Source organism: Aquila chrysaetos, chromosome 5 (genome assembly GCF_900496995.4).
Source record: "Aquila chrysaetos chrysaetos chromosome 5, bAquChr1.4, whole genome shotgun sequence".
Classification (NCBI taxonomy): Eukaryota; Metazoa; Chordata; class Aves; order Accipitriformes; family Accipitridae; genus Aquila; species Aquila chrysaetos.
Window position 1 is genome coordinate 16,538,824 of NC_044008.1, and position 19,543 is coordinate 16,558,366.

The 19,543-nt window shown below is 38.9% G+C and overlaps 1 protein-coding gene across 2 annotated transcripts in view; it reads left to right on the forward strand.

Annotated features, from left to right (window-relative positions):
* SLC2A13 (solute carrier family 2 member 13) overlaps window positions 1-19,543 on the forward strand; it is a 166,399-nt gene that overhangs the window by 62,382 nt on the left and 84,474 nt on the right. For both annotated transcript variants that reach the window (XM_030014611.2, XM_030014610.2), the window contains exon 4: window positions 17,785-17,893. In XM_030014611.2, the coding sequence (XP_029870471.1) occupies window positions 17,785-17,893 (109 nt within the window). The remainder of the gene's footprint in view (window positions 1-17,784; window positions 17,894-19,543) is intronic.

Consider the following 19,543-nt stretch of genomic DNA (forward strand, 5'->3'; position numbering starts at 1 on the left):
AAGATTTGAGCACATGTGAGTGAGCTGTGTGGCAAAGGGTTGCTGGGTGTTTTTGAGGTAAACACTTGGCTTCACAGCGGCATAGGACAGCACCCTTGCTGCAGGCCATCTGTAGCGAGCACAGAAGAAAGAGCAGTCGCCTGACTCAGCTGCAAAGCTTCCAGGCGCTAGAGCCAGATCTACCCTTCTGTGTCCTTTTCGAATAAGGGCAACATGTGCTGATCTCCTTTGCTGGTATGTGTGTGGGTTCACCCCTCTAGATCTGGTCCTCTCCCACAAGCTTCCGCCTCCCCAGCTCCTTTTGTAGAGGCTGTTGGGGTTTTTTTAATTTAAGGTGTTTCTTGCTGATAGAAATGTCACTCAGTCCCACATCTTTGCTGCTTCTCCTGTTGTCCATTGTGGGTGGTGAGTTACAGCCTAGCCTCAGTGTTTCTCAGGGGAAACTTGTGTGCTTTCCTTTAATGATAAGTGATACTGGACCACTTCCATTTTCATATGTTATTTTAAAGCTGCAGAATGTAGCGTGTAGTGTTCCTGCAAAATGCCCCATTCAGTCACCTGGGTTTCACTGTCACCTGGATCACCTTGTCAGCCAGCTGCCACCCACGATACACAGAGTGACACAAGCAGAAACAGCTGCTGGTGGATGTTCCCACATCTGGACTGAAAGTGAAAGAGCCAGCATTCCTGTTCAGAGGTCTGCAATGCACCTGGAGGTGCCAGCTGTAAATGCCCTGATGGACTTGGAGTCAATGTGGGAGAGATCGGTTGTATTTTTGTGGCACAAGTAAACATTTTCTTCTAAGCCCTCTCATCTGACAGCAGCAAATTGTTTTCTTCAAAACTACCTCTTGAGAAGTTTGGTGGTTTTTTTTTCTTTCAGTAAATTACAACTAGACTCACAACCGCGGGTTTCTGCTTTCCTTTGTCCCAGTTCAGTCCTGGCTCTTGCTCAGCTTCTTTAAATGTCATGGCTTTTTCTTAATACTGCAAAGGTTGGTTTGAAATATGGAAAAACTTAGAATGTAATTTTTAGTCGGCTGCTATCAATTGAGCTTATTATCTAAAGCCGATACAAAATCCCCTTTCCTGTGGTGTTTCTAAGCAACCGGCACCAACCTGGTGAGGGAATTGTGAGACGCAGAGGAGCTGAGACCTCACCGACTGCTGTGAAATGGCCAGCAGTGTCCGCAGGGCGAGGCTGGGAAGGAGGAGGTGAGCTGGGATGCTGCAGGTGACTGCAAGAATGGGACACCTGCCTTGAGACTTGCATTCAGATGGTCAGAAGGTATGTGCATGTCGGTCCAAAGAAAAGCTAGTGTTGTCATTGAACAGCAGAAAGTAAAGTAATTTGTATTTGATGTGAAGGCTTGTATCAAAACCATTAAATTTAAAATGCACTTAAATAGAGGCCTTCTCTGAAGTTGGAAGTATGGAGACACATTGCAGTAACATTGATAAGTTAATCTCTCCAGTGTTCACATTGCCATTGGCTTAATAACAATAATGTGTACCTAAATTTGTTCTGAAAGCAAGTTCCTGACGGACAAGGTTTGGTTTTTATTTGAATTGAAAGCATACTTTTAGTTTCCAACAACTTTCAGTAGCAACATGGTAAACACTTCTTTAAATGGATTTTAAAAATTAAAAGCCAACTTATTCAACCTTTCCCTACCTCTTTTGATGAAACTATTCTAAAATTGGAAATTCTTTCTCACTTGTTGTGTGTCGGTTGTCCCTGAAAGTTCAGAATGCAAGAAGAGGGCATAGAACATAACCAGCTCTCAGAACTTGCCTTTATTTTTCCCCTGCTCCCACTCCAACCACCATGTTTTTTATCATTTACTAAGCTTGTCTAGTAAAAAGATGTACATCCCTACTGGAGGGAATAGGACCTTACAATTCTGTTGAGAAAAAAATTTATTCTGTAGAAAAAAAAAATCTTCTGTTTCTTGTCAAAAGCTATCAACAAGAGTGGTAAAGGACCTGAGGTGACTCTCAGTTTTTAGGCTGAACTTGAAAAACTAGTAATGAGGCAGGGGGGCGGGGGGAAAGACAGGAAAAAGAATAAGACTCAAACCTATAGGGAGCTGCCACATGATTAAATACATTGTGCTAGTGTTACAAAATACTGAATTAATTTTGTCCTATATTTCTTCTAAATTAATTTTAAATAAAACCTGATAGTTCACAGGAGCAGCTTATATTGCTTTTTTCCTAGCATGGTTTTATGCAGAACCATTCCAGTTGCTGTCAGCTACTAAAAGATACATTGACTATATCTGCCTCAGCATTTTGTCTCCAAACAGCAGCGTAGCTCTGTGGTGAGTCTCTTCGCATCTCCTGTCATCACCCTCACGTACTCTTTGGTCAGATTGCAAAGTGGTGTTAGTGCCCATGGGGTAACTTCCTTCAGGGGTAATTAAACAGAGGTCCGCTCCAGGGATGCATTCAGTGTGCTCAGACTTTTTTGGAGATGTGAAGGTTCAAATCAATGATAGAGTCTCAGGGCAGGTTCTAACAGCCCATGTGTGGCAATGTTCTGCCTAGGGGACCAGGCTAAATCTAGTCTGACATAAAACCTACAAATCATGTGTCGTGTACATCTAGGGACCTCTGCTTCAAACGACTTCGACCTGGTGATCCCTGCCTACTGCACTGCCTTACTTGCCAAGATGCACGTGGTTGTACTGCTTCCTAAACTGCGTATTGCCCAGAGGAATTAATTTTCTTCACAAATGAGTGAGCTTCTGTCTTAAAATACATTGTATAACTTAATGTACAGGCGTACTGTTAAATGTAAAGATAATTGGGTGGGGGGTCTTATGTGTATCCTCCCCTTACCCCAGTCAAAGTTAGCACTTCTCCAAGGAGGGGAGGACTTCATAGTATTTTCTGTCCTTAAGGAAACTACTTTTCTTTGTGGTGGAATCAATCTCAAAGTTACCATGCTATGGCCAAACTTTTCTTGTAGCTTGCACTTAGTGTATTCTACTAAGTATGAATTAACAGTTGAGTAATTTTTGGTAATGCAAATGATTCATTTGTGTTTTAGTGTGTCAGATGCGGAGATCAAGTCAGATGGCTGTTGTGTCTCAGCGTTACTCTGCAAGTTTTACTATATTTGATCTTGAACATCCACCATTCCCTTTAGATGAATGTTAGGTACTTGAATGACGATTCCTGCATGCATTCGTAGGCTGGTAATTATCTTTGGCAAAACACTTGCAGAAATCAGTTTATGACTGCAGGCATACTTTGCTTTTTCCTTCTCTATCAGTGTTTCTATGAAAAATTATCATTGTCTAGCATATGTTACCCTAGTGCTGTCCAAAATGGAAAACTTCCTCTGTTTGTCTGGTTGCCTTAAGTCAGTCTGAGAGTGTGAACTCATCAAAGGTGGTGTCACTTCTATGTTGTAAACTTGATTTTATATCTGCCTTTTTTTTCCCATGTGCTGTAGTTAGGCAAGTCATTCTTACCTCCACTCTCCACCTTCTCCCATGCTTGTGTGCTGGTGTCTTCATCGTAGGTGTGTAGGTGCAGAATGCATATAGGTGTATATAGGTGGAGAATGTATAAAGATGTGTATAGATGGAGAATGGAACTGAATTAGCTTCTCAGATTAGCTTCGCAGCCTTCATGATCAGCAGTAGCAATTTCTCTCAGTGACTAAGTGGCAGCTCAGAGAAAGCCAGCAAATACAAGGTCAGTGAATGGAGATATTTGGAAATCCACCCTGAAACGTAGGTGGCCTAAACACTGCAGCTTTCTTCCAGCTTTGCTCTCCCTCTGTTTTTGTTTACAAGTTTCCCCAGGACTTCCTGCCCAAGAATTTTTCCTTTCAGCCTGCTTGATAGGTTGGTGACAGGTGGCAGAAGGCACAGTTGGGCAATGATGCTCTTACTGAGAAACATGAAAATATTTTCCTGGTGTCCATATAAAGATGCAGATGCTTCTTATATCTGACACTGAAAATTAACTTTCATTGTTTCCTGACTCAATCCAGTGCCAACCAGACTGCTATAACTCATGATGGTATGAAGCAGTTTTGATGATGCCTTCAGGTTCATCGGTCTCTGCAGCCTGACAAATTCTAAATGCAGTTTGCCCCCTCTCTTTTTTGGGGTAAACAGGAGGTAGGAATTGATACTATTTCTGTTTTTTAGTGCTTATCCTTGAAACATGTATTTTTCATAACAACTTGTTTTGCCTGTGGAAAGTAGTTAAACATCCTGGAAGAGTAGCTCGTGTGCATTAGAGAGGACGTGCATGTCTGGGTAAAATTCTGCCCCTTCTCTGTGCCACAGCCAATCTTTCTGGCTGATCATGGGAGGGAAATCTGCAGTTTGCCCTGAAGCCAGGAAGGTTACCTGAAATTCCAGCTATGCTAGTGATATTTTTTGCCCTTAAATCTAGGGAAACCAGGAGCTCCTGGGGAAACTGAAATGCTATTCAGTAACCTCTAGTTGCTGAGTACGTACTTCCACTGGGATGTTGTCAATTGCTATGTGAAGCTTGTCTTGCATCATGTTTGACTTTAGGCAGTGCACATGTGCTTCTGAAGCCCTAGGTAAGAATTCATGTTGGTCCTAAAAACAGCTTCTTCCCTTAATGCAGTTTAGGCTCTTACTGCCTTTAAGAAAGGAATTTAAGTAATTTTTCTGAAATTGTGTTACAACTGAGAATGCCTGCTGCGTTTATGCAAGTCATAATGTTAAAGTTGAAACCTTAAAAATGTCAACAAGGTGGTAATGCAGATGGTTTTTCCCTGGTATTATTTCTTAACTCCAGCAGATTTGGCCTGGAACCTGAGCAGACCAAAAATATTTAAATAGCTTGTTCTAACAGCATCTTCCATGTGTAACTATTAGTCTAACGTGAGTTTTCTTGTATATGTTACATGTATATTTACTGATTTTGCTCTATGTGCCCTGGTGCTGCCATAGTTGCTGATTCTGTTTCTGTCATTGCTCTTTTGTCTCCCTGCAAAAATGAGCATTAGCAACTGAAATTAGGAAGAAGCTGAATGTAACTTGTTCCCATGTAGCATCTTTAGGGACAGCTGGGATGATCTGAAAGCAGGTTGCTGACGCAGATATATAGACCCAAGGACATAGCTTCAGGGAGTTAGTAGTGCCTACAAAACCCAAAGAATCTTAAGTTTAGTTATGATGGTTATGTTGATTCTATTAAAATAGTGATTTTCTGTTATAGTCTGTAAGGTGTACGTAGACCAGCTCAAAGGAAAGGACTGTTTTGGTGCCAATCCAGTTTTTACTTATATTTTATTCAGTCTTCATTTAGTGACTAGGGCATGTTCCCTTGTGTTCTTCAGTGTTGCAGGGCAGTTTGAGTTTCACAGTGGTTTTTGCCCTTGTTCAGAGCTGAAAACCAAAGCACCTGTGCACAGGCTAGGCTGAGCCCTGAGTTGGGAGCTTCCATTCCTTAATATAGTATGTACGTGAATCAAAACTGTGTCTGTCCTAGATGATCTTCCAGTAAAGAAACAGTTGTGCCCTGTACCAAAACCCAGTGTTTGATGTGGCCTTGGGGGTCTGCAGCAGCACAGCTATTGCCTGCAGGCAGGACCTCTGCACTAAGCCCCGCGGTACCTAGCAGGTGACAGTGGTGGGAAGGGGTGAGGGACAGCCGTGCCTGCTTCCATTGGAAGTACAGCCTCTGTACAGAATGCAGTTGTAGGATGGACTCTGCTGGTTCGGCAGTGCTGTCCTTGTACCAGAATAATGGGGGAAAAAATCAACCCTTGCCAAACAAAGCAAGTTCAAACAACCCCTGATCCCAAACCTGGCTGGATTTTTGGTAGCATCTCTCCACAAGGGCCTCCTGCCAGCAGAGCAGTGTCTGAAATTGCATCTCCTCACATCCTGGCAGAAAGCAATGTGCCCCGGGGCAAGTCTGTGCTGTGAATGTTACTTAAAACCTCCCCTTCATCTTTTGGTGTGCAGGTGCTTTCTTAGTGCTTTGTTCCTCTCTAGGAAAAATTAGATGTTATTCCATGATAAACTGTGTGTCTTTTCACATGGTAATGTATCATGGTCTGTGTGGACAGCCAACATTGTGGTCCTGAAGCAGATCACCTTTGTGAGTGAAGCAGATGTGTGCACTCTTCCTTTAAAGTGGGATTTTTTGAGTACAAACGGACCTGTCCTTGCCCAGGGTGTATTTGAGGATCAGTTGATCTTTGTATATCTTCCATGGAGTGTGTAACAGTGTGACTCCTTGATAGTTACATCAAAAAGTATGTAATTTTTTTTGAAATATTCCACTTTTCTTGTGAGTCTCATGTGTGTTCTCACTGGGTTGCAGGCCAAAGCTTGCTGTGCTTCTTCTCACTACCATGTTGAAACTTGTTTGCTGTTACTCTTAACACTGAAGAAATCCTGATGCTCCTTTTTATTCTGAGAGAATAATTCTCTTGCAACATATTTAGAAGTGGTATTTTAACATTATTGTTAGTATCTATTGCCAAAGAAAGAAATGCCTGTCTGTTGACATTGAAATGGCAGATCACAGCAGGTGTCTGAGAAATGACCGGTCACTTAAATGCTTTGAATATGGTTGAACGTGGTGATGGAGTGGAAATGTGCCCCTTCAAAATGGCGGCTCTGGTGGGGCTTGGTTCCACTCTTAATGGTTCCATTTTCCTTGTGTTATTTGGGCTGCCTTATTTAATTAGGACCAGCTGTAAGCTGCTGCGCAAGAAATACAGCTTAAAAATGTGATGTCTGTCCAAAATTTAAAAATTTCTGTTTAAAATTTTAAAACAGATGGAGTTCAGTAGGGGAGCACAAGAGGAAGACTGAGATGCATTGTAAATACTAGTTTTTATATATATACACCCAGGTTAGTGCTTTCTGAACAATGTCTATCATTTTGATATTGTCCTTTCTTTTAGATGGTGTGTTAACTTGATGAGAGTATAAAATCAGCATAAAAATCTAATTGAAATTCATGAGGAAATCTCTGGGAATTCCTGTATCTTTTTGAAAAATGGGCCTCAGGTCTCTAAATAATTTGATACAATCTTTATCATCTTCCTTTCTATCCGCTAGATCTGTGAGGTTGCGCAGAAGCAATGAAAAGATTCTTGTCCTGCATGATTCTATCTTGTAGTGCATACTTAACTGGGGGAAAAGAGATCAAGCATTATCTTACACTCTACTGGATTTTCAACAGCTTTTTAAAGAATTGCCTTCTAAATTATTTTATATTTATAAAGAAACTGCTAATAAACATTGCATTTAGGCAATGCCATTCTGTCTTCATTATGCTGAAAATGATCAGAAGGATTTCCACTCTGTGTAAGGAAACCAGCTTGCAGATTAGATATATTCCATAGTACATGAGAGACCTTGAACTGTCCATTATGGAGTATTAATTCTATTTTCCCTAAAACCAGCATCATGATGCAGGAAGATGCCTTTTGCTTGCTGTTTTGTGCAGCATTATAGTGTGTTGTTTTTTGTTTTTGTTTTGTTTTTTTTTTAAATTCCATTTCATCTAGGAGCCTTTGTTCACCAAGTTAGTCACAGCTGATGATAAGGGACATCTGTGTGTCAAGTTTGGAAATTACTTTTAAAAAATGATTTAATGAAAGCAAGGTCTGCAGTATGTTCTCCTATTAACAGGCAAAAAATATTTCAGCTTTACAAACAATTGTACATAGATCCAGCTACTTACTGTCAGTATCACTGACACTAGCAAAAATTGCTCTTGAGGAACTCGAGAAGTTTATGCAGAGGCAGTCTCTGTCTAATTACTGGAAACCAGGAAGACTTTACTTCATGGTGAAGATACATTAAAAACAGTCTGTGCATCTTGCTGGAGTTTTGTTGCTCACACTGACAGCATTATAAAATGAATCAAAAGAGGTTACTAATCTGATTCTCCATAGGCTTTCTTCTTTGTGCAAATAGAAGTAAACTGCTTCCATGCTGGTTTTGTGTTGATGCTAATGATTATATCTGATGCAAAATTGTGAAGAATCATACTTTATTGTGAAGTACTTCATGTCTGAAACTCCAGAGTGGCTGGAACATACAAATTCACATAGGCTGTATGTGAATCCTCCAGAAGTTGGAAGATTTGAAAACTGTTATGAACATCAGCTTTTCATAATCTTCAGTTCTTGTGATAAAAACACTTCTTAGGATCATAGCCCAAGATATTATTATTTGTTCTCCGCATAGCCCAAGAGATTATTATATATTCTCTGCATTTTTATATTGTAAATCATTACTAGTTCAGCCAGTGATAATGCTTAAGCAGGTGGTTGATTTGGAATCACTGCTCCAGCAAGATATAATCTGCAGTAGCAAAAATTTGGCCCTTTGTCCCTGTCTTCTGGACCACAGACAAGAACCATACGTCCACTGCACTGTGGATTTTTCACGCTTTGGTAAAAATGGCCATGCTGTGTCAGACAAAGGCCATCTCACCACCGTTTCTGTCTCGATAGTGGCCAATGGATGGTGAATCATAACTATGTTTTGATTTTGCATCTGACATTTTATACAGGCCTTTTTCTGTCTTATTTTGAAACAACTATGTTCTCTACTCACCTTCATTGTGCCACTTTTGATTTTATGAAACTTTTGTAATACTCCCAATTCCTATTTTTTCCTATGGCTTGAGGGAGAGTGTACTTGATTTGTCGCTTTCATCTGTAGCTAAAGCAGAGGCCTATTATGCTAATAAAGGCAGAATCACCCTAAAGAGACTGTTAATATTAGCTTGTTGTGAATCCAGACATAAGTACACTAATATGGTATAATTGTATGTGCATTTTAGTACCCAGGGGCCCAGTAAAAATAGTATTACTACTGCTGCATGGAACCCTTCCATTAATTTGATTGTTCTTTTTGCCTTTTTCTCAATCTTTCCCCTTTTCTACCATATTCCTTTTTTTGATATGAGGGTGAGAAAGCAAAGGGGACCAGAACTGCACACAGCTCTTAAGAATCATAGAATGGTTTGGGTTGGAAGGGACCTTAAAGATCATCGAGTTCCAACCCCCCTGCCATGGGCAGGGACACCTTCCACTAGACCAGGTTGCTCAAAGCCCCATCCAACCTGGCCTTGAACACTGCCAGGGATGGGGCATACACAACCTCTCTGGGCAACCTGTTCCAGTGCCTCACCACCCTCATAGTAAAGAATGTCTTCCTTATATCCAGTCTAATCTACTCTATTTTAGTTTTAAAGCCATTACCTCTTGTCCTATCGCTACAGACCCCGGTAAAAAGTCTTTCTCCATCTATCTTATAAGCTCCCTTTATATATTGAAAGGCTGAAATAAGCTCTCCCTTATTGTCATGTCATATTTCATAGCAGTTATGGGAGTTGTCAACTGAGTATTTTACACTTGCTGATTTCAATATTGATTTGTATTCTCTGCAGAGGTTATAAATTCAGGGTAAAAGCTGTCAGTCTAGTGTGACTGACAGGTTCTTGATAAATAAAGCCTAGGACTGAAGTTGCAAAAAGGGGTGGAGCTGCTGTTGGCGGTATGGAGATGGCTGAGTTTTACAGGATCTGTATGTAAGGATGCTTTTCAGTCACTGTTTCTTAAGATAACTGCGAAAATACTACTATTAATACATATTGGAAAGCCAGTAAGGTTTAAATAGAAGTAGAATGAAGTGCACTATCATATAGTGTCCTGATAGTCTGTTAATTCCTAATATTCGGTTTGATTTTTTTTTCGACTACCGTGAAGTACCAAATTTACTTTTCCATTATTACTGGCTGTAATAACCAGTACCAGCACAAATCTTAGAGTGATGTGGGTTTCATGTAAGAATCATGTAGATGACCTCTGAAGGTTGTCTAATCCAATCCCTAATCAAAGCAGGACAAGTCAGAGCAGGTTGCTCAGGAACTTTTTCATTGAAGTTTTGACCATGACCTGTCTGCATATCTCTTTCTATGGTTGACCGCTTCCATGGTACAAAATAAACAGACTTCGCATCTTGTCCAAATTTTCTGCGTTCCAACTTTTCTGTTGCCTTTTGTCCTACCCCTGCACACCTCTGAGGAGCCTGGTTCTGTCTTCTCTTTGGCCGTCTGCTAGGTAGCTGTAGACAACAGAGGCTTTTCCCTTTACCTTCTCTTTTAAAGCTGAACAATCCCAGTTGTTTCAGCATCTCCTCCTATGTCATGTGCTCCAGCCCTGTCCACCTTGGTGGTTCTCCTCCAGACTCATGCAGCAATGTGGTGTGCTGCTCGAGCTGTGCATCTTGCAAGTGCTGGGTGGAGGGGAAGAACTGCCTCCTTGACCTGCTGGCAATGCTCCTGCTCCTCCTCCCAAGATATGGTCAGCCTTCTCTGCTGAAAAACATGCTGTTGTTGAGTGGTAATGGTTGTCTTAGAGCCCTTTGTGTTTCTGATAGAAGATGATTAATACTAAAATGTAGAAAATGAGCTAGTACTTTTAGATAAGGTACAATCTTATGCTGCAGTTCAGTGAAGTGCTTGAATGTTCATCTGTCCTGTCTTCAGTGGAACTCAACTTTGTGCTCAAGTTTAAATGCTTCAGTTTAAAAATATAAAAATGTTGAAGCAGTTTCTTAAGACTTAATATTTTTAGCTTCAAACTGGTCTACTGTGCTGTCTGTCATCTATACTTCCATTGATGGTGCAATCTCGTCGTTAGGAAGCCAAAGTTAAAGTACTTTGACTTTAACCTACAGTGACTTTTTGATTTTGCTCCTCTCTGGTAGTTTTGGAACCCAACTGAGCTGTGCTAAAATGGTACTGATTTCAAAACAGGTTTTTAAAATCTGTTTAAATGTGGACCTCATCTCTAATTTAACTTTTTTCCTTACTTTTATTTTTAATGAAGCTCTTATGCTAATGGCATCTGAATTTTAAAAAGTGAGAGGAATTTTTTAGGCCCCCTAAATAAATTGTTTTTTAAAAAGCTTTTAAGGAGGTGGTCTAAACTAAATGTGCTATTAATAAAGTAAAAAAAAAAAAAAGTGAACATGCAACAGATTGTATCCTTAAGTTCCCATGGAGACTTTCACAGACCTCCAGGCTCCTTTCTCAGTTCTATTAAATTTCCCTTTTTTCCCCTTCCCTCCTGGGAATGTGTCCCTATGTCTCATTCTTTTGGAGTGCAAGGAGTAGAAATCTATTTTCACTGTTAAGCTACTGGCTTAGGGCAGGACCAGGGATATTTCATTTGGAAACAAGGGCTGGAGCGGGAGAAAATAATATCACTAAAGTAAGATTTTTGCCAGGAAAAAATTGAGAAAATTGTAAGTCTTGAAGTGTGTTCCCCAGGAAATAAAATACAATATCTGTATGGGTGTTAATAAACAGCTGAGAAGATCAGCTTGCGAGTACGTTACTGGCTGGGTTGGGGGGAACTCTGAGTCATCAGCTTTTTTGGTGCTTTTTTAATTGAAAAACAACAGCAACAACACCAACACACATACACACACAAAAAGGCACTCTTGAAACTGCCCTGATTGCAATTTTCTTTTGTCTTTTCTCAACTTAAAATGAAAGAAAAAAAGCTTTCTAATTCCAGATTGCTAAATGCTCTGCACTTTATTACTTGATGAGAGTGGAGTGGGAAGCTCTTCAGGCTGTTACAACACTTGGCTTATTTTGGTTGTGCCTGCGTAATGCTAGCTACATCATCTTATCTTTCCTCATCTGTTTTCTCAAGCTTTAAGTGAGGCTCACATTACTGTTTCCTATGTAAAGTGGTTCTAGAGCAGACCATGAAAAGAAATGTTTGTTTGCTAAAACCACATTGCAGGCTGCAAGTATGCACAAGTCCGCCTTAATACCTATCGCTTTATTTCTAAGGTGCTTGCCACAGCTACAAGGAAAGCACAAAGTGATCCTTGCTTTTCTCTGTCCCTACCCGTTTTCCTATCAAAGAAACAGGTAAACCTCCCCCTCCCTCATTCCTCCACTCCACAGGTCTGACAGTACCACACTGGGGTCCGTCTTCTACCCGCGTGGACTCTTGTCGGTCATTGTGGCTGCTTCTTTCAGCTCCCGCTGGCATCATGTAAACGGCCACTCTTCTCTGTTATCTGTTTTGTCATGGTTTCTCCAATTTTAAAGGACTTCACTACAAGTAGTTTGTTTTCTATAAAGGACATGTCATACAGAGCCAAAATGCACTCCTTTTGTTGCTTCCCTACTGCCACTGCTTCTTGTTCTATTCAGAGGTATTCTTAACTGCTGGTGACTTTGTGCAAGTACTCAGTCATATAGATTTTCCGTCGCCAAAGCTTTATATCAAAGAATTTGGTATCGGGGAAAGATATTTTTTTTCCTTTTACAGATAAAAGAAAATTGCTTTGTTTTCAGGATTCCCAAAAGACCAACTCAACTTGCTGTCAAAACAAAAAAAAAATCTTTATTCTTAGTTTCGGTTCTCAGTGTGTGGATTAAAAAGATCATTTAGAGGGGCTGTTTATTTGAAATCTAGGTTTCCTGAGCAAACAAAAAAACCCTTTCAGTTCATCTAGGCATGGAAAAGCTCTTTGCACTGACCAATTCTCTAGAACCAAAGTGGTTACATCTAATTAGCTTTTATTTGCTTTTAGAGCAGGCTGTCTTGTTATACCATTGCATGTATTTGCTGTGGAAAACTGAAGAGTGCTAAGACTCAGTTATTAGGCAAACTGACAGTCTTTTCTCATTCTTGGCTGATGGGGGGCTATGCCATTAAAAAAAAAAAAAAAAAAAAAAGACTCAAGCAAGCAACCTTTTGAGCTTTCTCAAAGGATTAGAGAACTATATGAGGTAGGAAGTTTCCTCTAGTGCTGGGAGTGGTTCCTCTAATGTTACTGGAAATGTTGTGAGACAGTGGGGAAGAGCTTAGTACTTAAATAAAATTGTTTTGTATCTCCTCAGGATAAATAATGCAGTTTTGATCTTAAAGCTACTTCTATTTTCTTGTGATTTGGTAAATTTTACAGAAAGGAAAAATGAATGAAGTTGATACTTTCAGAAAATAATCATGTAATAGGCCAGGAGAGGGAAACGGTATTTGCTTTAGTATATCATTCATATGCAGAAAATAATAGCTAGCTCTATGTGCTTTAGAGGAGGAGTCTTAGGTGGAGGAATGTTCTGCAGATGATGCAGACAAAGCTGGGTTGGAAGCTGTCATTTTGTAAGAAAAGACAAAATAGAGAAATGGTTCCCATGTCTGTCTTCTGTTATCCAGATCACCAGCACGAAGTTTCTTTTTTTGTCCCATTTCTAACTGTAGAACAGTCGTTTGAAGATTTATCTAGATGGAAGAGAGGGTATTGACTGGCATTAGGACAAGAGCAGGTCTGAGAAACTAATATGAAGGTTGAGTTTAGTTGATGCTAAACTGATGAGTGACTGTTTTGTTGCTTAGCTAAGTCTGCCTTTTTGGAAACAATCCTCTACAGCAAGAACACAAAATGCTGGCAGGAGCCCTACATGGTTTTAAGCTGTTGCTACAAGCTGTTACCTAGATTAGCTGGCAAAAGAATGTTTGATCCTGCAAATTACTTTGGCAGAGCCCAGTCTCTAACCGTAGTTTCCTGGCTGTGAAATTTCACCAGGTATTGTACTAATAATTTGAGGGATGGGGGATCGCAAGGTTTCCAGGCATCAGATGTCTGCCTACATTTGCTGGGGGATTTTTAGGTTGGCTTTTATGTCTACCTACAATATTTTTATTTCCCTGGAAGTGTATGCAGTACATTTTCAGAAGGAGATGCTGACATATCATTGATACCTATTCTTCTGCTTTTTAGCTTTCATTATTTAAACGCCTTTTAAGAACTAGGGTTTGTTTGATTTGTTGTTTCTGAAAAGTATCTATTTCTTTTAGTTGGCAGTGGCTTGCACCCAAGCTCCTATGATCACCATACAATCCATTTCACCTACAGGGGAAAATCAAAATCACTTACCAGGTGACTCACAATTTCTAAACCTAACTTACTTGTGGGTTATGCCTAGTAACAAGAAAAACAGCTAAAATATAGGAAGCTGGCATTAAAAGTTTCAGATAACCATTCATAAACTGTAATGTTCAGAAAGCATCACTCACTTTCCAGAAGTAATGATTTGACAAGAACAGCTCCTCCCCTCCTGTTTAGCTCAGCGTAAGCTAATAAGGTTTTTTGGATGTGAAGCCAAACTTCCAAATCCTATTTTTGTCTTTTGCTTATAAGATGAATGTCTAGTTAGGTAGACAGTTTAGACCAGGCTAAGAAAAAGCCAGTTAGACCACAGCAATCCACTTCATGTGTCGCCACTTAATGTAATGTCACCTTCTACAACAGCAGCATCCTTATTTTTCCATTGCTCTTTATCTGTTGCAGCCATTTTGCACTCTCACTAGACCAAGCTTCAGCTGCCGTTTACTGTAGCATATTTTGAACCCTTGTAAACATATGCATTAAGGAAATTTACTTAATTTACTTTAATAAAGTAATTATCTGAAACAACAGCACAAAAAGTCCAACCAAATCTAGTCTCTTTAAATTAATCATGACATTAGGAGGTCTCATCCTTTTGACTTCATTTTTATTCATAGATTAGAAGAAGGAAAACAAACATATCGGTGGTTTCTCAAGTTCAAATGAAGTGGTTCAAAAGCAGGAATGTTTCTAAATCTCCTAGCTGAAAAGAAAGCAACAGCAATTAAGGCAGAAGTATCATAAACAAAAATTATTGACTTTTGGAGACAAATACCTATTTTTCCATTGTAAAAATTGCCAAATGTTTAATTTTTTTTTGTGATGTATCTTTTGCATCATCTGTTTCCCTCTAGCTCTGTGAGTGATTAAATTGCTCCATTTTTTAAAGATTTAATGATTGTATTGTTTTTGTGCTATTTGAATCTATTGTAATAACTAACAGCAGATTTAGTGGTTATCAGAAACTCCTGAGTTACAATTTCAGTTTTCAGACTTATTTTCAGAAGAAAAATGTATTTAATTCTGAAAACTTTTGTTACTAATTTTTTAGTTTAGACTCATTCTCTGTTGTTAACAACCATGTTTTGCCTAGAGTTTTTTATTTTTAAGAAGGTTGTAATGTATGAACTCAACAGAAGATGGATGGCAGAATTGATAATAGGAAAATGCAAAAATAGTTTAGTTAGTTTTAGGGCTAGATCATTTTAATAAAAAGTCTCACACATTTTCTGTTTTAAAAACAGACACCTTGCAGTCAAAGTCCTTTGAGTTTGTTAGTGGAGTTTGTAAAGCTCCTTTAATATAGAGATTAACAATTTCTTTTATTTCTTTCATTCCTTTTATTGGTTTGTAAACCTGAAGGCTGTGAATTTTATGAAAGAAAATCCTTTAATTTTGTGTATGCCTATTGATATGTGTGACTGCCATGTACAGATTTGGAGTGAAACTTTTAAATCTGATGTGAACCAGTATGATGATTTTTAGCATCATTTTTCTGACACAATTAATCAGAAGTCTGAAAAATTCCAAGTACTTACTGCATTTAGCTGACTGGATGCACCAAAATTCTAAAGTCTAAAGTTCTAATGTAAAGGCCTAAGCTTTGCTACATGGTCTTAAAATTTCTGCAGGGCCCCACTTCAGGCGTACAAACTGATTTGTGTGATGAAGTTTTGTTGAGAGTTCCTGAGTCCCTCTGAGTTGCAAGCCATTGTCTGAGGACAGCTGCTTTAATTTCTAGCTATTCATTTTAACGCCTTCTTTCCAATTGTTTTGTACAATGCTGTATTGTGAATAGAGTGTTATATAACTTTCATCAAATAGGCGAGTGGATGAGGAATTGTTAAAAACCTTGCATCAGTTCCTTAGGACATTTCTGCTTCATTTCCTAACAGCCCCTGCTGTAGAGTTCCAGCTTATTTGATGAGCATAGTCATTGATGGTAGACTTCAAGGTGGTGGACTCTAGGGTCCTTTGAAGATATAAGATGGATTTTGAACTCCATTAAGGACTTTATAGGAAGTTTATGAAGAACGGAAGATCTCTCATAGGCATTCAGCAGCCTGGGTTCATGATGGATGCTGCATGACAGTTGCCAGATAAACATTTTTAAACCCAAAGCCTCCATGCTCAGGTGTGATGCTGAGTATGAAAACCTGTTGGTGAATTAAGGTTCATAGTTACATTTGTTAGTGAATCTTTTTTCTTTGTGGAGCTTGGAGTCAAGGAGAAATCCAAGAGTATGTCTGAGCTCCAAACTGCTCCTAGCTAGCAGTGAGTGCTGGTTTTGTTGTTTTTCCACCGAGGAAATGCCACTTTGACTACTGAACCCTTTGATATACCCAGTAATGTCATGTGTCTTGCTTGAGAATATCTTACCAGATATATAGATTGGTCTATTTATCAATCAGTTGATTTTACTCAAGAGACATTTTGAAGGTAGAGGTGTGGCTATATGGCAGGGCAGGTGGGACTGTGTCCTGTCTGAATGTTAATGTTACTTGGAAACCAGCTGAAAAATTTGTCAGATTGCATTCTGCTGTTAATAACAAAGAAGCAAAGTTAAGTGATGATACAATTTAGATGTGAATTAGAAACACCATAATGTTTAAATGAAAATAAGTTTTTCTTAGGCAGGTCTGATTATCTTCCAATGAAGAAAATGTTATCTAAACTCCCTTCTTGAGTTCCACTCTTGAAACTGTTCACAGATTGCCAGCTTTCTGAAGTTGAAACTCTTTGCATGTAAAGTATTCTTAACTAACAGACCCATATAGGTTTTTATGCTGAATCAATACATTTAATGTTTTCTGTATTTTCAGGAAAGGCTTTGAAAATGTAAAAACATAGCCTCTCTTCCCCTCCTTTTTTTTTTTTTTCTTTTTTTTCCTTTTTCTTTTTCTTTTTCTTTTTTTTTTTTTTTAAATGGCAACTATTTGGACTTACACATATTGTGGTCTATATTAGGTGTTCTGAGTGGGTATTCCAGATGTGGTAAGATGTAGAAAACATAGAATTTTTCACCAGACTATGTTCTGCCCTAAACACCACTCTGGGCAGAAAGAAATTCAAGTGAATAATGGAGTCAAGTATTTTAAATTTTTGCCTGACATCATATAGCTTTCTGTATTGCTTTTTTTTTTATATAGGATACTTTGAAAATTTAAAGTTAACAGAGAAGAAAACTTTCTCTGTTTGCCAGAAATTTTTAGTTTTGTCTTCATTGACAAACTGTTTTCTACTTTTTGAATGCAGCCTCATACCATTGCTACCAAAGGTATGGAAAAAATTTAATTTATGCTCCCTCTGCTGGCCTTATAGCTGTGCAAAATAGATCTATCCCATACCTTCAAAGTACCCACACTTGCAACTGGTTTGTGGAAATTGGGTCTTTGCGGGACTAGGGAGAACACTTTGCATGATCCAGATCTGAGCACTGAGTAATGGCATTTCTGAAATAACCTCTCAATAACAGTGGGAGCTTTTAGAAAGGAAACAACAGCGATATTTTGTGATAACTTTGAGTACATTCAGTTGCAGCAGATGTGCAATCTTTTAGTATGATATGGGAGACCTGTACATTTGCCACCATCAGTATATGCTGTGTCCATAAATTGTTTCCTTTTTTGCCTGGGCTTCCTAAAAATCATCTTTGTACTACAGTGCAGAAAAGCAGAACTGAAATGATCAAGTTGTTCAAAAATAAAATAATCCAAGTTTGTTTGAAACTAAGGTGCAAAGCCTGTTATGCCTGGGAACGTTGTCTTGATAGCGATCACTTAAGAACTATTACGTATTCTTTTGTTGTTGTGTTTTGTTTTTTTTTAAGCTGGACCTGTGATCTGCAGAATGCTAACATATCCTCCAACTCGAAGAGCCTTAATTGTGGGTTGTGGTCTGCAGATGTTTCAACAACTGTCAGGGATTAACACCGTCATGTATGTATTTACTGCTTGCTTCTCTTTATAAAGTGTAAGAAAAAGACAATTAGACCAGTAGCAGTTGTAGATGGGCTTCTGGACAAAATCTGAAATGTGAAAAATTGAGTGTGAGAGCTGGAATGCTAGTTTGAAATCCAGATATTGACATGTTTGGCGTCTCAGAAAATTGGTACAAGAGGATGTTAGTATAAGGGCAGACGTTTATATAGAGATGAGAATGCAAACTGTACTCTGGGAGATGCATTATTATATGTTAGGGTTTATAGTCAAAGCTATGTATGTCTAGACAAGAAAGTACACTTACAGTTTGAATTTGTGTGCAAATAGATAAAAATACAGTGAGGGTTGGACTGTTGACCATGTAAACGAGATGGAAAATTACTGTGAAGTGCTAAAGAAAGTAAGATGCTGAGGGAAGAAGCATTTTGTGTTATTACATGGTTCTGTTACGTGTATGAAGACTCAGTAAATTTAGAAGTGAATAACAATATATTGGGTTTCCTGATAAGCTGTCAGCTCACAAGAGGAGTAGCTCTTGACAAATGTGCAGTGCATAAGACCTGTTTTAAGATGAAGTTACTGTTAAGCTACCCTACAAGAGTAACCAAAATGAATACGATTTCCATGTTGTTTTAAGAGCAAGTGTAAAATATATTGCAGTAACATCTTATGGAGAGAACTATGCCTAAGGGAGCAAACTTGTTAGGAAATTGTTAAAAGGAACAGCTAAAAGGATAAGGCTTTTAGTGGTATCAAGAGCTACCATATTAAATGTTAGAGTCAATATCTGCCATCTATCACAAGGGGGGAATAAAACCCAAACTCAGTGTTGTTAAACTGCAAAGGAGGGAAATCTGTAATAGGTAGAGAGACACTTTATAAAGTAGGAATTGTAACCAAATGTGGGAAACATTTGGATGCAAAACTGGTAAGTTGTGCGTGAAAACCAGAAGACAGGCACAGAAAGAGCTTTGAGAAATTTTTCAGGCACATCAGAAGCAAGAGAACTAATAGTCTCCAGGCCCAGTAAGGATCAAGATGTGAGAACACTAGCAGAAGATAAATCTTTAGCAGCAACTCTTACAAAGACTTTTTTTGCATTTGTGTTAATTATAGAGGGTATATGAAGCTTCCTGCACTGGAGCTTACTTAAGATGTCTCAGATGGTCTCTTTCAAATTCAAGTGTTAGGGAAAGAACTTTTAGAACAAGCCGATTAAAATGAATAATAACAAATTGCCTGGACTAATCAGGGTACACCCAACAGGTCTGGAGTAATTGGAATCACTGAGTTTGGAAATGCAGCATAATCTGCATGAAGCTTGTCCTGGTTTCAGCTGGGGTTAAACCATGACAAGGCTACAGCCCAGAAAGTTTTATTTCTGTCCTTATCAAAATTAAACAAAATTGTCATAGAGTCAAATGAGAAGTTGTGTGTTTATAAACACAAAAAATGAACATGTACATGGAGAATATAAAATAGTAAAGAAGAGCCAACATGATTGTTGTAGACAGATTGTAGCTTGCAAATTGGTTGGATGTGAGTTCATGGTTATTTTAGAACTATATATCCTGTATGAACTAACCATCTTAGTCTGTGACAGCTGCTGCCAAAGTTTCCTGAAGAAACCAGATGGTCACAAAAGTA